This window comes from Oncorhynchus gorbuscha, linkage group LG19 (genome assembly GCF_021184085.1).
Source record: "Oncorhynchus gorbuscha isolate QuinsamMale2020 ecotype Even-year linkage group LG19, OgorEven_v1.0, whole genome shotgun sequence".
Classification (NCBI taxonomy): Eukaryota; Metazoa; Chordata; class Actinopteri; order Salmoniformes; family Salmonidae; genus Oncorhynchus; species Oncorhynchus gorbuscha.
Genome location: NC_060191.1, coordinates 21,764,243 through 21,781,884, shown reverse-complemented (window position 1 = coordinate 21,781,884; position 17,642 = coordinate 21,764,243). Strand labels below are relative to the sequence as shown.

At 42.1% G+C, this 17,642-nt stretch overlaps 1 protein-coding gene across 4 annotated transcripts; it reads right to left on the bottom strand.

Annotated features, from left to right (window-relative positions):
- Positions 1-177: 177 nt before the first annotated feature.
- LOC124005067 (glucocorticoid-induced transcript 1 protein-like) lies at positions 178-17,584 on the bottom strand. 4 transcript variants are annotated; one of them, XM_046313980.1, is made up of 9 exons: positions 16,923-17,584; positions 13,706-13,854; positions 10,385-10,477; positions 6,514-6,624; positions 5,644-5,781; positions 4,802-4,985; positions 3,166-3,286; positions 2,651-2,891; positions 178-1,897 (listed from the first exon to the last, which is right to left on the bottom strand). In XM_046313980.1, the coding sequence occupies exons 1-9, from the start codon at positions 17,263-17,265 to the stop codon at positions 1,892-1,894; spliced, it is 1,386 nt and encodes a 461-aa protein (XP_046169936.1). In that variant the 5' UTR covers positions 17,266-17,584; the 3' UTR covers positions 178-1,891. The 4 variants fall into 4 exon arrangements, with proteins under 4 accessions (XP_046169936.1, XP_046169934.1, XP_046169932.1 ...); XM_046313978.1 differs by having other exon boundaries at positions 178-2,891; positions 16,923-17,315; positions 17,435-17,584; XM_046313976.1 differs by having other exon boundaries at positions 178-2,891.
- Positions 17,585-17,642: the final 58 nt, after the last annotated feature.

The window sequence follows — 17,642 nt, the reverse complement described above, 5'->3', positions numbered from 1 at the left end:
GTGCTATAGCTCTGAACTTTGGCAATAAGGACCGAATCTAGCACCTAGTCTCGCTTGGCCAGCCTTCCAAAATCCTGTCTTGTTGGAAGCCTGGGCTTAATAAGCGGAAGCGGTTCTAATACATCTAAAATAATATGAAGCTAGTGCTTTAAAAAATAGACAAGTGTTTTTTATTGCTTACTTTATTGTAAAAACACAAGGTCTACATATAAAACATGAAACACAGGCATGAAATATTAGTGCCGAACATGGCAAGCCTTGCTGAACTTTGAAAATGTTAGTATAATTTCAAACTAGTCACCGAGCAGCGGTCATCTTTACCGACAAAATATACATCTAGGTTTGGGAGGATTGTGTTGCATATGTTTGTGTTCGTTTTGCAAATGGTTGTCTGTTTTTACTTCAAATACTGGGATCATTTTTTGATATTATTGCCAAGGGGTTTTAACGTAATGTACTGAAGATACATAATACAATTAGGGAATGGATTCAATCCGTATCGTAGAAGTATCCGGGGAGGTCCACATTATAGCTCGACTTAAATTTAAAGGCAATAATTCCCGCGGTACATCCGCGACAAGGATTGAATGCAGTCCTTGTACAGTTTCAAGAAACATTTGACTCCATATTGAACGTCAAATCAAACACTAGGATACTCAGTTGATTTGCTTTACATTTTATATAGTACTGTGTAATATTATATAGTGATTATTATCACGCCTGGAATTAAGTGCCTCAATGTTAATTCTGAATATGACAGAATTATTAGTGTTTGTTGATTGCTTATCTATTTCGTATAAAAAAAAGTAACTTTCGGCTTTGGTTTCTTGCTAATTTCTTGTTTTGGGCTAGATTCTATCAGACGCGCACTGGCCAACACCCGCAGTGGCATTATACCTGAAGTGGACATTGCCATTGGCTTCTTGGAGAAGCATTACGAGAAATCACCACCTTCCGGAGACACCTGAAACCCCACCTCTTTAAGGAATACCTAGGATAGGATAAGTATTCCCTCTCACCCCCCCCTTTAAGATTTAGATGCACTATTGTAAAGTGACTGTTCCACTGGATGTCATAAGGTGAATGCACCAATTTGTAAGTCGCTCTGGATAAGAGCGTCTGCTAAATGACTTAAATGTAATGTAAATGTAAATCCCATGTAGCCTTGTTTACAAGTTCGAACACTGGAATTTGAGATGTAATCTATACCTCGATTAGGCTGATAGAATTCCTCATTATTTTATTGAATGATTTTCAATTAGAGCGTCATTATTTCTACACTTTCTCTTTCTGAACTTCTAACGCCAGAGGGACAGGTGTGGCAATGATCACAGAAGCAGCTGTTCACTGATTTGACAACTTCAACGCAGTAACAACTGACACCGGCAAAACTCAAAGCACCGCTGGTTAACACTTAATCCGATTGAATCTAGGCCTTATTTTGATCAATTTTATTGGTTAAACGTCATAGCTCATATTTAATCAATTTCATTCACTAGGGAGGTTGAACAGGCTGTGAAAGACAATACTGCTGATATCTTGGAGCTACAATATAATAACCTCTGGAATGTCTCTTAAGCACTTGACAGATTCCCGTGCACCAAGTTCTCCTTTCTATCGATGGCAAACCTTTAATATGTTGTGTTGAAAGATTAGAATCAGCACTTGTATAAAGACTATGGAATGTCTTTGGAGTAATGTCATGAATGAACCATAAAAAGCAACGTCAAAGTTCATGCTTGAGTAGTAGTACATTCCAAATGACCTGAGTTCATTGGCTATTCAGGGGACCTGAAACAAGGCTATGTGGGGACACTGTGCTTTGTAGCTGGCTGTTTGGTCGCTTTCAGATCGTCTTCAGATTTTTGTCATGCGTTTACATAAACTGGATTCAAACCTGAAATAAATGTAAACATTCAGGGAAAGGTGGAGCATTGTATTATAACTGTAGGACATCCCAATAGGGTTTTCAATATAAACAGACATGATATTTTATTTTATATTAAAAAGCTTATCCATGCTGTAATATTGGCTAGTAACACAGAACAGCTAAATAAGCTGGTTAGATAAACATTTTCAAAATTCAATAAAATACATGTTTTTCTCTTGCCCATTGCTCTTAATTCCCTTATTTTTTTCTCAACTTCTTGAATAGATTTTGATAAAGCTGATTGCTACAGAACACAATATATGAAACAATTGAATCTACCCTTGGAATAGAAAACAAGTCTTTCTGGAAGATATTGCCTGCCACACCTTTCAGAAGAGAAGGCTAGGTTAGTAAGGATATGCCCTCCTTGCTGGCTAATGTTGTATTAAAGAGCTATACTCAGCTAGAGGCATTCTCAGCTAGCCTGGTCCCAGAACTGTTGTGCTGTTTTGCCACCTCCTATGGCCATTGCGACCCTAGGAGTTAGCAAGATAGCTCAAACTGATCTGGGACCAGGCTAATGCTCAGTAGCTGGACTGTACCTGAGAACTAGCTGGTAAGAAGGATGTGTGTAGTGGAGCAGGGATCTGTAGACAGGCCGTCTGGGACAACAGCTGTGCTTGTCGGTTCGTCTGTGTTAGGGCCTGTATCTGGGCTCAGACTGTCTGTGCTGTTACCTGTGCTTGTGTCAATGCCTACGCCTGTGTCTGAGCTACTGACCATGTCTGTCGCTATAGACGAGCTCCAGTTAGTGGAGGCCAGAGTAGTGGAACTACTGGGTGTCATGGCGTCGTCGGGCCATGTGCTGCCTTTTCCATGGAGACCAGGGCTGGACGAGGTTGTGGTGAAGTGGGAGGAGCAGAGGAGTTTGACGGGACAGAAGGCGGAGCCCCTGGGGATGAAGTTCACCTTGTTTTTGTCTGGGCATGAAAAAAGAGGGAAGCCTTTGGAGACACCAGACCTGGGGAGGAAAAGTGAGGGAGAATGTCTTCATCTTTTTTCATCACATACCAAAGTGTGTATATGAAACACCTACAGTGAGAGAGTCCTACAGATGTAGGATCTTAATTTGATTGTGCCGTTGCAGGAGAACTAAATGAAGATCCTACATATGTACAGTGGCACAAGGACATACACTATCAGACCAATTTTAAAAATAAACTAAAACATATGTAACACTATGAAGTTGAGAAGCATTCGAATTAGAAACACCCCTCAACATAGTGAAGACTTACACCATCTCTTCAAACACTTTGACCCTCTCACACCCCTCCGGAGGCTCCCGTTTGAACATGTAGCTGTTGTTGGGTTTGGGAGAGGTGGCAAACTTGGGAAGGGGAGAGCTGCAGCCACTGTCTGAAAACAGAATGAAACATATAAGCAGGTCAGTGTGGTGATCTTATGTTCCTATAAAGGAACGTGTGTTAGAGAGCTGTTGCCTATAGAAGACAATGAGGTGATTCACATAATACGGCACAGTATTAATACAGCGTGAGCCATTTATCATTAAGCAAATCCTGATCACTAGACTCCTGAACAGAGGATGTAAGCGGAGCCTGCCCAATTTGATTGGAACGTGAGGCAAGATTCCCAAATGCTGGCCATCTCGCCCACTCCAATTTCGCCCCAGTAGAGATCCCTTCAGGAGCTCAGGGAATGCCCGCCCCAGCATGCATTTGTAGTCTACTTGTGTGCTGCTAATAGCCACTTGCTTTAGCTACTGTTATGGAGTTCACTAAATATTTTCATAAAGAAACTGATAAAACACACAGGTGCTAAATCAAGGTGACTTACAAAGATGAGGACCAATAGCAAGAGAGGGAGTGTGGTGATAGTGTCTACAATGATTGTGGAATCTGAAAAGACACTTATCCCAAAAGTATGATGGGATACTTACTACGTGCACATGCTAAAAGAAAGGAATGAGGTGGGTAAGTGCGTCATTATAGAAAGTATTTATAAACTAAAAATCCGATCTCTTAAACGTTTTGTTCATTTTTGTTCTATTATCTATACAATAGGTCATCATTGATTTTTATCCCAATAGGCCTGGCATATTCCAACTTTCAAGGAGCTTTCCGTTTTGATTGGGTTATTTTATCTAAAAACTTTTAGGCCTACCTATAAAAATACATTTAAAAACAACTCTGCATCTCTACCCAGCCTGGTAAGAGTGGCATGAAGTGTTTTTAGCATCCCCAGTGGCTCTGCAAGTGTGGAGAGGATATTCTCCACTGCTGGCTGTCCACATGCACCATCACATGAGCCTGCTAAAAATGTATTCAAAGGCACTAACAAGTCATTTTTCGTTGAATTTGTATTTAATTCAAAGCCTAAATGCGCAATTTATAGACTATAATGATTGAATACAACTAAATGTTGTTTAAATGCTGCTCGCTTTATGTCCCTACCAGCCTATTGTGTCGAATTCGCAAATGCTTCACAATGTAGGCTATAGCCTTGAAATAATATAGCATAAATCATTTGTTCCGTCTTAGGCTCCTGGTCTATTTAGAGTGTTTGCTGTTTAACAGTGTTTGCTGTTTATGCTGTTTAACATTCAAATCCTTATTCAATACTTAAAAAACAACTGGTAGGTCCAGTTATTCACAAAAATAGATGGGTGTTGGTTAAATTGCGATTTTGATGAATGAGGTGAATTTGGAGCGGGACTTTTTTTTTCTCCTGTGAGCGTAGAGCGTTTTTCTTTGCAGAGCAGTAGGAAAGGACATGGAGCATTGGAGTGGTGAGCGGGATTTCCAATCGCTCAACTATGTTCCTGAGACATGCAATGGCTGGAGACTGTGGAATGTGTGCATTGAACTATAGTAATAGATCATGCAAGCCAGAAAATACATCTGAATGGAGTACCTTTGTCAAGCTCTTCTGTAGAGCAGGGACTGCCTTCTGGGGAGTTGAGGGGGTCAGGGGTGAAGGGCCAGGGGCTGGAACTGCCACTAGAGGGGGCCTGGGTGTCCGTGTCACGTGTGTCACCGCCATTGCCGTAGCGATGTGGCTGAAACGGAGCGCGGCGGCCGTCCAACACGTCCAAATCCTGAGAGGTGGAGATGGAGGGAAGGATGAAGGGATGAGAGGAGTGCAAGAACCACACCAGGGCACTATATAACTCACAGTTGTTATTGATCATCATACATGAGTCAATGCAATGCATTCACTTTATTTCAGTATTATCTCACTGCATGTAAACTCCAGCATGTGTGGACGTATTTGAATGACAAGCAGAAAAGCGAATACCAGTGCAGATGATAATGCATGATACAGTATGAAAATGTTCAGAGCCCTTCTGCTTGTGCTGTAGAGTACAGCTGATTCTGAGCAGAAGAAGACTTGCTGCGCTGCAGGTCGTAAATATGTGTGTGTGTGTGCGTGCGTGCGTGTGTGTGCGCGTGCGTGCGCATGCGGGCACTCATGCACACGCTTGAGGGAGAGCCATTTCACTAACCTGTCAAGGTTTACTGCCCTACTTCACACACAATTTACAGCTCTACTCAACTCTCAGCAATTTAAATCAGTGCGAGTGAGAATATAGTGTGTGTGTGTGTGTGTGTGTGTGTGTGTGTGTGTGTGTGTGTGTGTGTGTGTGTGTGTGTGTGTGTGTGTGTGTGTGTGTGTGTGTGTGTGTGTGTGTGTGTGTGTGTGTGTGTGTGTGTGTGTGTGTGTGTGTGTGTGTGTGTGTGTGTGTGTGTTCCCACCTGTATTCCCTGCTTCCAGTCCTCTCTGATGAACACATTCTCCAGCTCGTGGTTGATGCCCTCCACGCTGCTAGGCACTCTCGATATGAGGGACTTTGGCACTGGGATGTTCGACAGGGCTTTGGAAACCACCTTATTCTGGAAAACATGGCAAACCAAGGGTGGTGGTAGAAATGTTTTGTAGCTTTTCTATGATCATTTTAAACAGACATCTCGTCAATTGTATGCTCTCCCCAGTATTTCAGTGTATGATATCGCTATGGAATGTGATTTATGCGAGGGTAAATTTGAAGTTAAATTACATTAAAGTGAGGACAAAAATAATACAGGCTGATCTACCACAGGTGAAAGTCATACCATGCCAAAGTTAGTTTATGTTATTTTCCCCAGTGCTTTGTTTACAGTTGCTCAGGATCCGTTAATGAATGAACCACAAACACAGAGAGTACTGGGAACTGGGCATGCCCAGACACGTCTCCTCCTCTGGTCAGAATAGGGACTAGGGACTAGTGAACTACAGCTCTTTAAAGCTCTTTAAATTATATATATATATATATATATAAAAACATTCGTATGACAGGAATCATGCCTGAACAATTCTGCACTACAGGAAAGCCACGCTGTTGTTTTGGAAGGACATGTTGCCTGAAGCCGAAATAGCCTGGCACCCAGGCTACCAAAACCCTAGTCTATACATTTACAATCAAGTATTATCCTTAATAAGTACTGCATTTATTTAAGGTTGTACATGGTACAGTGACACTCCCACTGTGAATATAGCATTGGTGCAGACACCATACTAGTTCCATGCTATCATGACCTGTGATCTTGATGGCAGACCCAGGGAGGCAGCAGTAGGGTGTAACTCACCTGGGGATGGCCTGTCGAGCTGGTGTGTAGTCCCAGCTGCTGATCTCTGTCTTTGCTCTGGCGGCTGACCTGTTTACTGCGCTGGAGCTGCAGCCTGAGTTTAGCAATCTGCTGGAGAAAGACAGGGGGTTTACCTCAGAGAAAATGAATGGTTCTCAATGGACATTCAAGGTAGCCTGGTGGTCACATACTGCATGTGCTGTGTAGCCAACACTTCTATTGTTTCATGCCATACATGGCAGAGATGAGTTGGCTAAAGCACAAATACACTTCAATAAAATAAAATATGTATTGCTTTGTACCTTTTCTAAATACATAAGGGATAATCAACGAGGAGCAATGCTTTCAATGGAAAATAATGCACGATGTGGAAGTTGTGCCACAATGCACAGTGGAGTGGCACTGAGCTTAATATAATAATAATATAATAATATAATAATATATGCCATTTAGCAGACGCTTTTATCCAAAGCGACTTACAGTCATGTGTGCATACATTCTACGATAACAACATTAGACCATTAGACCATAAGCTTCCTCGGATTTCCATTGTTTTTTGTTGTTTTCCTCAGAACAGCATTTCTTCAGCATTCAGAGTGATTTGTCCACAGATTCAGAATGAATTTTTAAAAAAATATGTAGAGAGGGCTTTTATGGATATAGCTACGATCAAACATAAGTGAAGTCAAAGGTTTATTATGTTTCTGTACTGGTTATATAATCATAACATAATCAGTTGTAGAACGCAGACTAAGGCGAGGTCTTTTAATGCTGATCTTATAATCCTGGATATACAGTACACAGAAAGAGTATGTCTACTCTATAGGATGCACTTCCCTGCAAGTCATCCATATAGGTTATTATAGTACAGTACCATGTCATCCATATAGGTTATTATAGCACAGTGCCATGTCATCAGAGGTTACAGTACCATGTCATCCATACAGGTTATTATAGTACAGTACCACGTCATCCATACAGGTTATTATAGTACAGTACCATGTCATCCATACAGGTTATTATAGTACAGTACCATGTCATCCATAGAGGTTATTATAGTACAGTACCATGTCATCCATACAGGTTATTATAGTACAGTACCATGTCATCCATAGAGGTTATTATAGTACAGTACCATGTCATCCATAGAGGTTATTATAGTACAGTACCATGTCATCCATAGAGGTTATTATAGTACAGTACCATGTCATCCATACAGGTTATTATAGTACAGTACCATGTCATCCATACAGTTTATTATAGTACAGTACCATGTCATCCATAGAGGTTATTATAGTACAGTACCATGTCATCCATACAGGTTATTATAGTACAGTACCATGTCATCATACAGGTTATTATAGTACAGTACCATGTCATCCATAGAGGTTATTATAGTACAGTACCATGTCATCCATACAGGTTATTATAGTACAGTACCATGTCATCATACAAAGGTTATTTTACAACAGCACCATGTCACCCATATAGGTTATTTTACAACAGCACCATGTCACCCATATAGGTTATTTTATAACAGCACCATGTCACCCATATAGGTTATTTTATAACAGCACCATGTCACCCATATAGGTTATTTTATAACAGCACCATGTCACCCATATAGGTTATTTTATAACAGCACCATGTCACCCATATAGGTTATTTTATAACAGCACCATGTCACCCATATAGGTTATTTTTTAACAGTACCATGTCATTCCCAGTGGTTATTATAGAAGGGTACAGTGTGGTTCGTCTGGATTGACTTGCTTTGAGAGTACATATGCCACGCCATGGCCTTAGTTCCTTCTATAATGTCTCTATTTTGGTTTGGTCGGGGCGTGAGTTGGGGTGGGCATTCTGTTGTTGTTGTTCTATGTGTTTAGCCTGGTATGGTTCCCAATCAGAGGCAGATGTCTATCGTTGTCTCTGATTGAGAACCATACTTAGGTAGCCTTTTCCCACCTGGTGTTTGTGGGTAGTTGTTTTCTGTTGAGTGTTTGTATCTGCACCAGACAAGTGTTTCGGTTTCGTTCACTTTTTTTTGTTTGTATTTTCAGTGTTCTATTACTATTAAACAATATGAACACGTACCACTCTGCACCTTGGTCCCCACCTTCTTCTAATGAATGCCGTTACAACATAATAGGAGGCAATAGTGCCAAGGCAATCCATATCAGGTTTCTGAAGATGAGAACGACCAAGGCAGTGTAAAGCTCAGTGTATTAAAGGGCTGCACCTCACAATATGATATTATCACGATACTTAGGTGAGCGATACGATATGTATTGCGATTCTATATGTATCATGACTCTATATGTATTACGATTGGATACTGCAATTTTATTGCGCTGAATTACTTTTTACATATTCCAAACATATTGCTCACTATATGTCTGCTGCAGACAGATAAGAGAAAACCATGACAAAATGAGTTTTGGAGGTAAAAGTGCTCAAAACATGTTGACTCACCATTAAAAATAAATAAAAAGATGAAGAACTAGCTATAGGATGATAAATACCAGAGTTTTGGCGCAGGAACACCTGACTAGCGCTAGCTAACGCTATCTTGTATTTTGGATTTTTTTTAAATCAATACTTCCGAGTCAACGGTATCGATATAAAATCAACAAAAACAATATTGAAATACTCTACTGCCTTGAAACACTTGGAAAACAGCTCCACTATGTCGTCGTCCCCCCCCCCTCCCCCCACCCCTCTAATCAGGGATTTATTTAGACCTGTCACATTAGATGGGTGCAATTCATTATCAGGTAGAACAGAAAAATCCAGACCTTGTAGGGTAAGACTTTAACACCCCTTCTTCCTGTATTGAATCCCCCATCTCTACTGTATTGTACCACTCACCGTTGGGTGGGAAGATTTATCCTTTGGCTATACATGACTGGGTCAGCTAAAATATGTATGTAAGACTACATGTCAAATCCAAATGTACATATTGCTACTTTGATATGCTACAACAGGCGACTTGGATAAACTTGTACTATATGTTACCACATGTACATACAGTACAGTAGCATATCATCATAATCATGTCAAGAACAAAAAGAAACATCTCAACATAGTGAGAGAACATTGTATCCATTTAGTGTTTATCGCTCATCTAACAACAAGCCTATCTTATGTAAGTCAGCCCATTTCAAAAGCCTCTAAACCATTGTTTTTGCTGTATTGCTCTTGAGCAAAAGCCAGCAGACTAACACACTTATGTGTTGTTTGCAGGAGGACTAGGCCTTTATGGAGACAGATAAGGCTCATCCTTGTCACTAGAGTATCAACAGGGCCAAGCTGAGAGAGAAATGATATGGTTGTTACACCCTGCAGACAAGTTCGGTGCCTGCTCCCCCTCTCAAAACAACCAGGCCCAACGAGATGTGACGGACTAGACTACAGAGGGAAAGGAAGGTTAAATAAAGACTGTGGTCTGGAAAAGCTAGAGAACTAATAGCTCAATGTGGTCTCCAACTAGCCACTAACTCAGCCAGGCTACGCGCACGGAAACCGACCTTCAGGAGAATAATATTTAACTGAACCTCATATCCTGACAAATAAAACACATCTCAAGTAATGGCTGAACCTCAAAGCCCTGACAACAACATTTGATTATGCACATGCAGCGCAGATCCAATAATGTCAACAATATAACTCTCGCTGGTTGGTTTGTGACAGACCAGTTATTTTGGTCTAACAAACTCCTCAGAGAGTTATGGTGTTGACATCGGTTACAGTATTGAATTACAAATAATAGGATAGCGCTCCTTACAGTTGTTTTGGCTAGGGACATAGGTCATGCAGAGAGTGTGTAGGCTAGGCTATATATGCTAGGAAGGTTGAGTGTGGCACCTACCTCTTTCAGATGGTCTGCACTACCCCAGGAGGCTGACCGCTGGTGTGGGCTTCCCTGCTCCCCTCCTCCCTCCTCTATCCACAGACCAGGAGTCTGAAACACACACACGCGCACACACATTTAAATATGCATACTCTAAGCAGTGGATAAACAAATAGACCCACATCATTCCCCATCATTTGTATGGAATTCAGGGCTGAGAGACAAGACTCCGGAATTCACTGTGATGAACAGACGAGAGAGAGGTGGGAGAAATCAATCATCACCCCTGTGCCTTCGCCAGAGATGCACACATCTGTAATCAATCAAACGAGTCAAAAATGGTCTTTGCGGGATAAAGATGGATGCAGGCACAAAAGAGTAATAATATGTGTGATAGCTACTACTTAAAGTTGTATCCTCACAGTTTTACTGACAATCCACATTAGGACAGATTGCCAAAGGCTACTTTGTGGTTGGTGACTGACAAACTACATACTAACTACTAGCTGGTAAGTCTGTGGGAAATGGCTGCTCTTTCTCCACTACAGCAGATAGAGAAAAGTGCTCTAGTGTCTACAAGAATGCAACCTTTACATAAATAACGAAGCGGTTAACTTATGTAAAATACATGCAAAAAAAGAAACAGGATGTTTCAAAAGCATGTTTGCAACCATGATGCACTTCCCCTCCATTATGCATATCAACAGTGACATTGGTCCTCCAAGGAGTCGTGGTCAGTACAGTAGAGTGAAGCATCTCAAATGTCAGTGTCCTCGTACTGCCTTACGTTTGACCCTTGTCGAAAAACAAAACATCCTCTATAACGCACAACGTTACACAAAAGACCCACTCTATGATATGCAATATGAACTAGTGATGCATTATGGCTACTGGCACATTGCTCTTCAGAAAGGACAACCAGTTTAAACGGGTGCTTGTGCGCCAATAAAGAGGCCACTATGCTGGATAGCAGATGTGCTAGCGTTTAGAGTAACATTTTGAACATGGCTATGGTATTGCTGTGGTGTTTGATACTAGAGCCAAACATTGAGGGCTGAATGAATAGTGAAAGTTTCCAATGCTAAGTGCAAACTTTGCAAAAACGTATATTGAGATGTTAAGTAATATTGGTATTATTAACTTGTAGCCTAGTTCTCCAGTACTACTAAACCCTTCAGCAAATAGTTTGAAGGGTACAAGAACATAGCAATGCTTACACCATAGGCTACTTATCTCCATCCTCATTGTAATAACAATTTAAATGTTTATTTTTTGTAACAAATGAAGTGTCTGTTCACAGAGCGCCCAGCTTTGTTTCCCTCAAGCCTCTTTTATCGACTTAAGTTTTTGCACTTCCCGGCCTGCCTTGTGTGTTTTATCGACTTAGTTTTTGCACTTCCCGGCCTGCCTTGTGTGTTTTATCGACTTAGTTTTTGCACTTCCCGGCCTGCCTTGTGTGTTTTATCGACTTAGTTTTTGCACTTCCCGGCCTGCCTTGTGTGTTTTATCGACTTAGTTTTTGCACTTCCCGGCCTGCCTTGTGTGTTTTATCGACTTAGTTTTTGCACTTCCCGGCCTGCCTTGTGTGTTTTATCGACTTAGTTTTTGCACTTCCCGGCCTGCCTTGTGTGTTTTATCGACTTAGTTTTTGCACTTCCCGGCCAGCCTTGTGTGTTTTATCGACTTAGTTTTTGCACTTCCCGGCCTGCCTTGTGTGTTTTATCGACTTAGTGTTTGCACTTCCCGGCCTGCCTTGTGTGTTTTATCGACTTAGTTTAAGCACTTCCCGGCCTGCCTTGTGTGTTTTATCGACTTAGTTTTTGCACTTCCCGTCCTGCCTTGTGTGTTTTGTGGGGTTGTTTGCCAGGTGTCGTGCCAGAATGCTAAAGTGAGATAAGGGTAGGGTACTTTACTTTCACATAGTCTACAGCTCATGTTAAATGACTCTCACCCCACTTAAAATCCTATTTGATTTCCCAGCAGGGATATTGAACGTCAATGGATTTACAATGGAATTGAAGTTAGTTTGTTTAGTTTACATACTGAGGTAAGAGTATAGAATGTCACTGCTATCATTTGGTCTGATTTGAGTTGATGGGGGCATTACGTTCTGGTTCTGTGACCTTGTAGGTCTTCTCATCTACAGATATCATGCACGTCTAAAACATGAGGAACATTTTTTCGAGGATAGATATCTTTGACTAAACGCTCATTATGGATTCAAGCTTCTTGAAGAACAAGGAAAGAGCAGTAGTGCACAACTGCTGACTTTAAACGACTCATAAGTAAAACATGCCGAGTTGATAGTCATCGATAATAGACTGTCCACATCCTGCCCGTGTAAAACAATTCTAAAAAAGATTAAGACAGTCTTTAGTGCACACACACACAGACCAGACCAAATCAATGCATTCTGTCTGTCTGTGTGTGCTTGTGGGTATGCCTGTGTGTGTGTCTGTTTAATCTTCATACAGACATTCTCTGTGTTCTGTAACCACAGGGCCTGGGGCAGACAGATCTATCCCGGAACAGTGATTAGCATATGTATAGCCCTCCGCTCCTCACTCCCACACAAAGGCAGAAGGGCCAGCCACAAGGGCCAGGTGGTAAGCAGTGGGATTCCTCTCCTCGCCCCAACCATCGCCTGAGGGACAGGTGCAAACAACTTCACCTCCACAGACAGCTACATTCCAGCTCTGAAAAGAGCCCGTCTCTAGATTGTGTGCTACAACAAAGACTTTCTGTCCCAGGTTTTTTGCTGTTGCAGTGTTACAGGCGATTTGGGGTAATGGGAGAAATCTTGTTAACAGGAAGTAGCTAGTCTGTGACTGTACTTGGGGAGTTTGTGCTTTTCCTAATCGAAGTGGTTTAAGTGAAGCAGTCCACACCATCATTAGGAGAATGTTGATTCTATATGTAGCTACTTGAACCTGGAGGCCCACTCACCACCTCCAAAGACTAAACAAAGAGCCCCAAGGTGAATGAAGGGTTAAAGGGAAGAAGCCATGTAAATGAGGCTGGGCGGCGCTCATTCAGCCACATGAAAGGATTCTATTAGGATGGACAGCGCGCCCATGGTCAATGGCCCTGCCATCATCATACATATTCAATATGGGTTCATAACCACAAAAATCTGCCCATTCTCAAACTGCATGGAACGGTCAATCACTTTGACCAGATTAGTGAGTGCTGATGTGTGGGCTGCTACCCAGGATTTTTTTTTGTTAAAATACACCCAGTACGTGTTTTTCAAGAGAAACTTCATTTAGAAAACATATGTTTTTAAATAAATTATTATGTGCATCATTTGCTTTTATGGGTCCTTTGGCCTACAGTTACCTGTGTGGCTTTGTCTTTCATGCAGGAAGGGTAGGGTCCGTGGGAGTCCCGAGGCCACTGGCCTGTGAGGTACGGGCCCATAATGGCATCCAGGGAAGATGTCCGACGGATAGCACTGGAGCTACGCACCTGCAGTTTGGACCTCTCTCCTACAGGAGCGAGGGGAGAGCCAGGGTCAGTATAGGAACACCCACACTGTCATACTGAACAATTGGCCCGAAACATCTTGTTGTTTCAATAAAACGTCTCTGTTGCTAACCTTAGACTATTAGTGCACTACAGTGATATATACTAGACCTAACGAATCTGGATGTGTTGAAGCTAGGTATGATGTTATGGGAGCTGCCTTCTCTCAGGCAAAGTAGTTAAACACACACCATCCACATAAGAACTCATTAACAACCACACCACAATTAACAGCAATATGGCCTGTATTCACTCAACATTCCTCCTGCAGTAACCCTAACACAGAAATGTGCTGTTTTTCTAAAGCAGGGAGACATGAAGGAGGAAATGGGTGAAATCATCAGCTAGTAAGCAGTATTATGCTTTGTGATTGTTGAAAGTCAGAGGGCTCCTGGCTTTCCATATCAAAGAGCTTCTGGGGGGGTGAAGGAGGTGACCAGGGTACACATTCCTCATTCAATCTGTTCCTTGTTTAAGTGCATATGCAGTGTTCCTTTTCGATACCACTGCACACCTCCTGGGCTCTAGGGCCTAGATGATCAGCCAAGTCTGAGCATATCAACCAAAATATGTTGGCTAAGTAAGTAAACCCAATGACTTAGGGTAAACTATCTGAGTAAAAGGGAGTGGATTTCCATCAATATTGTTGTAGCCAAAGTTCTCCAAACACAGCATGAAAATTTAGCCCGAGTGATTTTCCACTGTCTCTACACTTTGCTAAATTTAGGCTCTCAAGAGCAAAATAAAGTCAGATCATTTCCTGGCTTTTAGTATGCATACGGTCCCTTTCACAATTTTCTAATCAACCTTTTCAAAGATAGTGCACTTTCTACCAAAGTTGACAGATTTTGAGCTGGGTTCTTGTTTAACAACAAGCTTGTTTTCCAATTTACTCTTACTCTGCAGTTTGGGGACGTGCGACAATGAGGCAGGCCATTTCAGCACAGCTGGCACTTTAACAGGGAGGGGGAGTTTCTTTGTTGAGACTATTGGGAAGGCCTGGTGTGGGGGTGATGTCATAGTGTGAACCTAAAGATCATGTGGTGGAATGTCACCCTTTTCCATTGCCTTCACCCTGACCCGTTGTCCTTGCTACCCTTTCCCCACCACCGAGCTCAGATGAGATGGGTGATGCGAATGAACACGCTGACTGACTGAAAGGAAGATGTCCACTAGTTAACTTCTCCAATGTTCCAATCACAAAGCTGCATGGCTGACAAGGACACAAGGGTGGCAGGGTAGCCTAGTGGTTAGAGCGTTGGACTAGTAACCGGAAGGTTGAGAGTTCAAACCCCCGAGCTGACATGGTACAAATCTGTCGTTCTGCCCCTGAACAGGCAGTTAACCCACTGTTCCCAGGCCGTCATTGAAAATAAGAATGTGTTCTTAACTGACTTGCCTGGTTAAATAAAGGTTAAAAAAAAATTAAAAATGTATTGTCAACTTTAATGTTTAACCTTAATTTGTCAAATGCCTCGAAAGATAAAACCACAAATTCCCTTCAGTGTGTTTGCTGCAAATAGCCTGCAATTCTGAGGAAACGGTCAAATAAAAATAGCTCCATATTTCCGTTTGACAATGAAAGACTAACAATACATCTACACATTTCCATCCCTGTGCACTTCCCAGTGGTATCCCAATTCCACTTGTTGCAATGCACCTCCTACCCCTAGCTAGCAGATGACATCACATGAAACAAACTAGCCTTGTTTCGACTGAGAGGTCACTGCCATCCAACAGCGGGTCTCCATCACGACGTATGTGACTGGACACTGCTCAGGGTTGAAGGTCATCTCATTCTGAGGACCAGGGAATGCAAGGCATGTCATGTCATTTTCCCGAACATTGAGTTAGCAACCCTACAATAAACGTAATGCAGCTCAAAGACAAGGAGGCTGCCATCTTGGGGAAAGGTAAGGCGGACGCCATTATACTCCACTGATGTAGGAGGGCGTCAAGACAGCTGGAACGTCATGGCTGTCACTGGTTAAACCATGGTGATTCATGATCTGCCCTCGTAAAGTGCAGAAGGTCAATGTAGTAAAACAAAACTTGTTGGATGCAGATTTGGAGTTACACAGCAGGTTCGACACAGTCTCCAAGCTGTGACAGAAAAAGCTAACTGTATTCAGAGATTTTACCTTCACAAAGGCAAGCAGACATTAACTGGATGCTTTGTGTGTCTTGCATTTTACTGCTGTGAAATACACCTATTCCAGAAGTTTTTTTGTTGGGGAAGATAAATATAATCAGTCTCAATACCAGTGGAAACATCAATATTTGACAGGAGAGCCTGTCTCAGAAACAGGATATAGAGTGTTCTAGTCTCCCATCTCCCCATTCAGTCCACCCTCTATCTCCTTATCACCTGAAAGGAACAACTGCTCAGGCTGAACCAATAGAGACATGAAATGTCACACCGCTCACTTCCATTCTCCATAACATAGGGCTCACAATATGTTCCCGATGTGTACAATACCGTACAGTTGAAAGGGAGTAGGTCATACGCCTGTTTGTCCAACAATAATTCTCACGGTCTACGGCCCCCTTGTAACCGTTAAACATGTCTTGCTGCCAATTATCTCCTCCCTTTTTCTGTCAATAGTTCATAAGCAGCAGGAGTGTATAAGAGAGGACACGATAAGCTTCATTATTAGCGATGTGATGTACTGTAGTAGTAGGCCTTAGTATGGGCCTACTTCCTCTTTTGTCTAACTCTGGGGCCATATATTCAATCAAAACATAATATGCTTCCTTAATCAGCACAAGACAGATCATGTGTTTGACTTACCTTAGAAACCCAGGGCCCTATTCCTGTCAAGGTGACTGAATAGGGCCCAGTCAGTCTCACTAATCCATCAATATTGTAACAATGAATTAGGCTATAAAATGCATAGCAAAGACTGTATTACAAGAATACAAAAGGCCTACAATCTCTTGACCATCACCAAGAGCAAGCAAAATGGTGCATTTGTCCTGAATACATCGATATTGTAGCATGTGGTAAGTGGATAATATAACAATAGTTTACCTCTACAAACGGGTGAGTTTGGACCCCGGTCAGGTGAGTGCGAGACCCTATTTTCAGGAGACAGTCTCTGTCTCGTGGCGCCAGTGCAATTTACTCCAAGACTCAGATTCGCGCTTGGGGGAGATGACCCGGGAGATGACCCGCGGCTATTTGTCTGTCCATTGTTGCCTCCAACAGAGAGAGGCAGAGAGCGTGTCGGGCTGCTCTGGCCCCCGCGTATGAGCTGGTAGGGCACCGTAGCACGGATGGGGTGCAAACGGCAGCTGTTGGAAAAACTGGGGGACCCTGCATTGCTACGTCTGACTGTGGACTGTTGTTGAAGCGAGTTGTTGGGAACTGACATTCTGCTGCTTCGTATCACTTTCAGGAAAAAAATCGCCAAGATATCCGCTTCTGGAAAACACAGGATTAACTTCCTTTAATTTTAGCTCGTATGCTGCTCGAGCTCATTTTGCAGCAATCTCGCAGTTATCTTGCATCTTGAAAAGGCGAATTCTACTGCAATAACTTACCTGAAGAACACTAAAACAAGTATTCTTTGGGCATGATTGTCGAGAACTTTAAATATATGTTGTTTGAAAAACTTAATTTGTAGTTAGCTAAACATATCTCCTAATATTTGGCGATTATCTACCGTCCCCATATCCACTGTAAATGACAGTTGTATCCGCAAGACTACTGGCTGATAAACCTGGGCGGGCTGCAATCTTTAATTCTGAT

Bases quoted from the DNA above. Each gene is read 5' to 3' on its own strand.
- LOC124005067 (XM_046313976.1), bottom strand. From the start codon at position 17,265: ATGTCAGTTCCCAACAACTCGCTTCAACAACAGTCCACAGTCAGACGT. The intron at 10,478-13,705 runs GTAACTGTAGGC...TGTGTGTTTCAG, and splicing joins TGAAAGACAAAGCCACACAG to ACTCCTGGTCTGTGGATAGA. The intron at 5,782-6,513 runs GTGAGTTACACC...CATGTTTTCCAG, and splicing joins GCTCGACAGGCCATCCCCAG to AATAAGGTGGTTTCCAAAGC.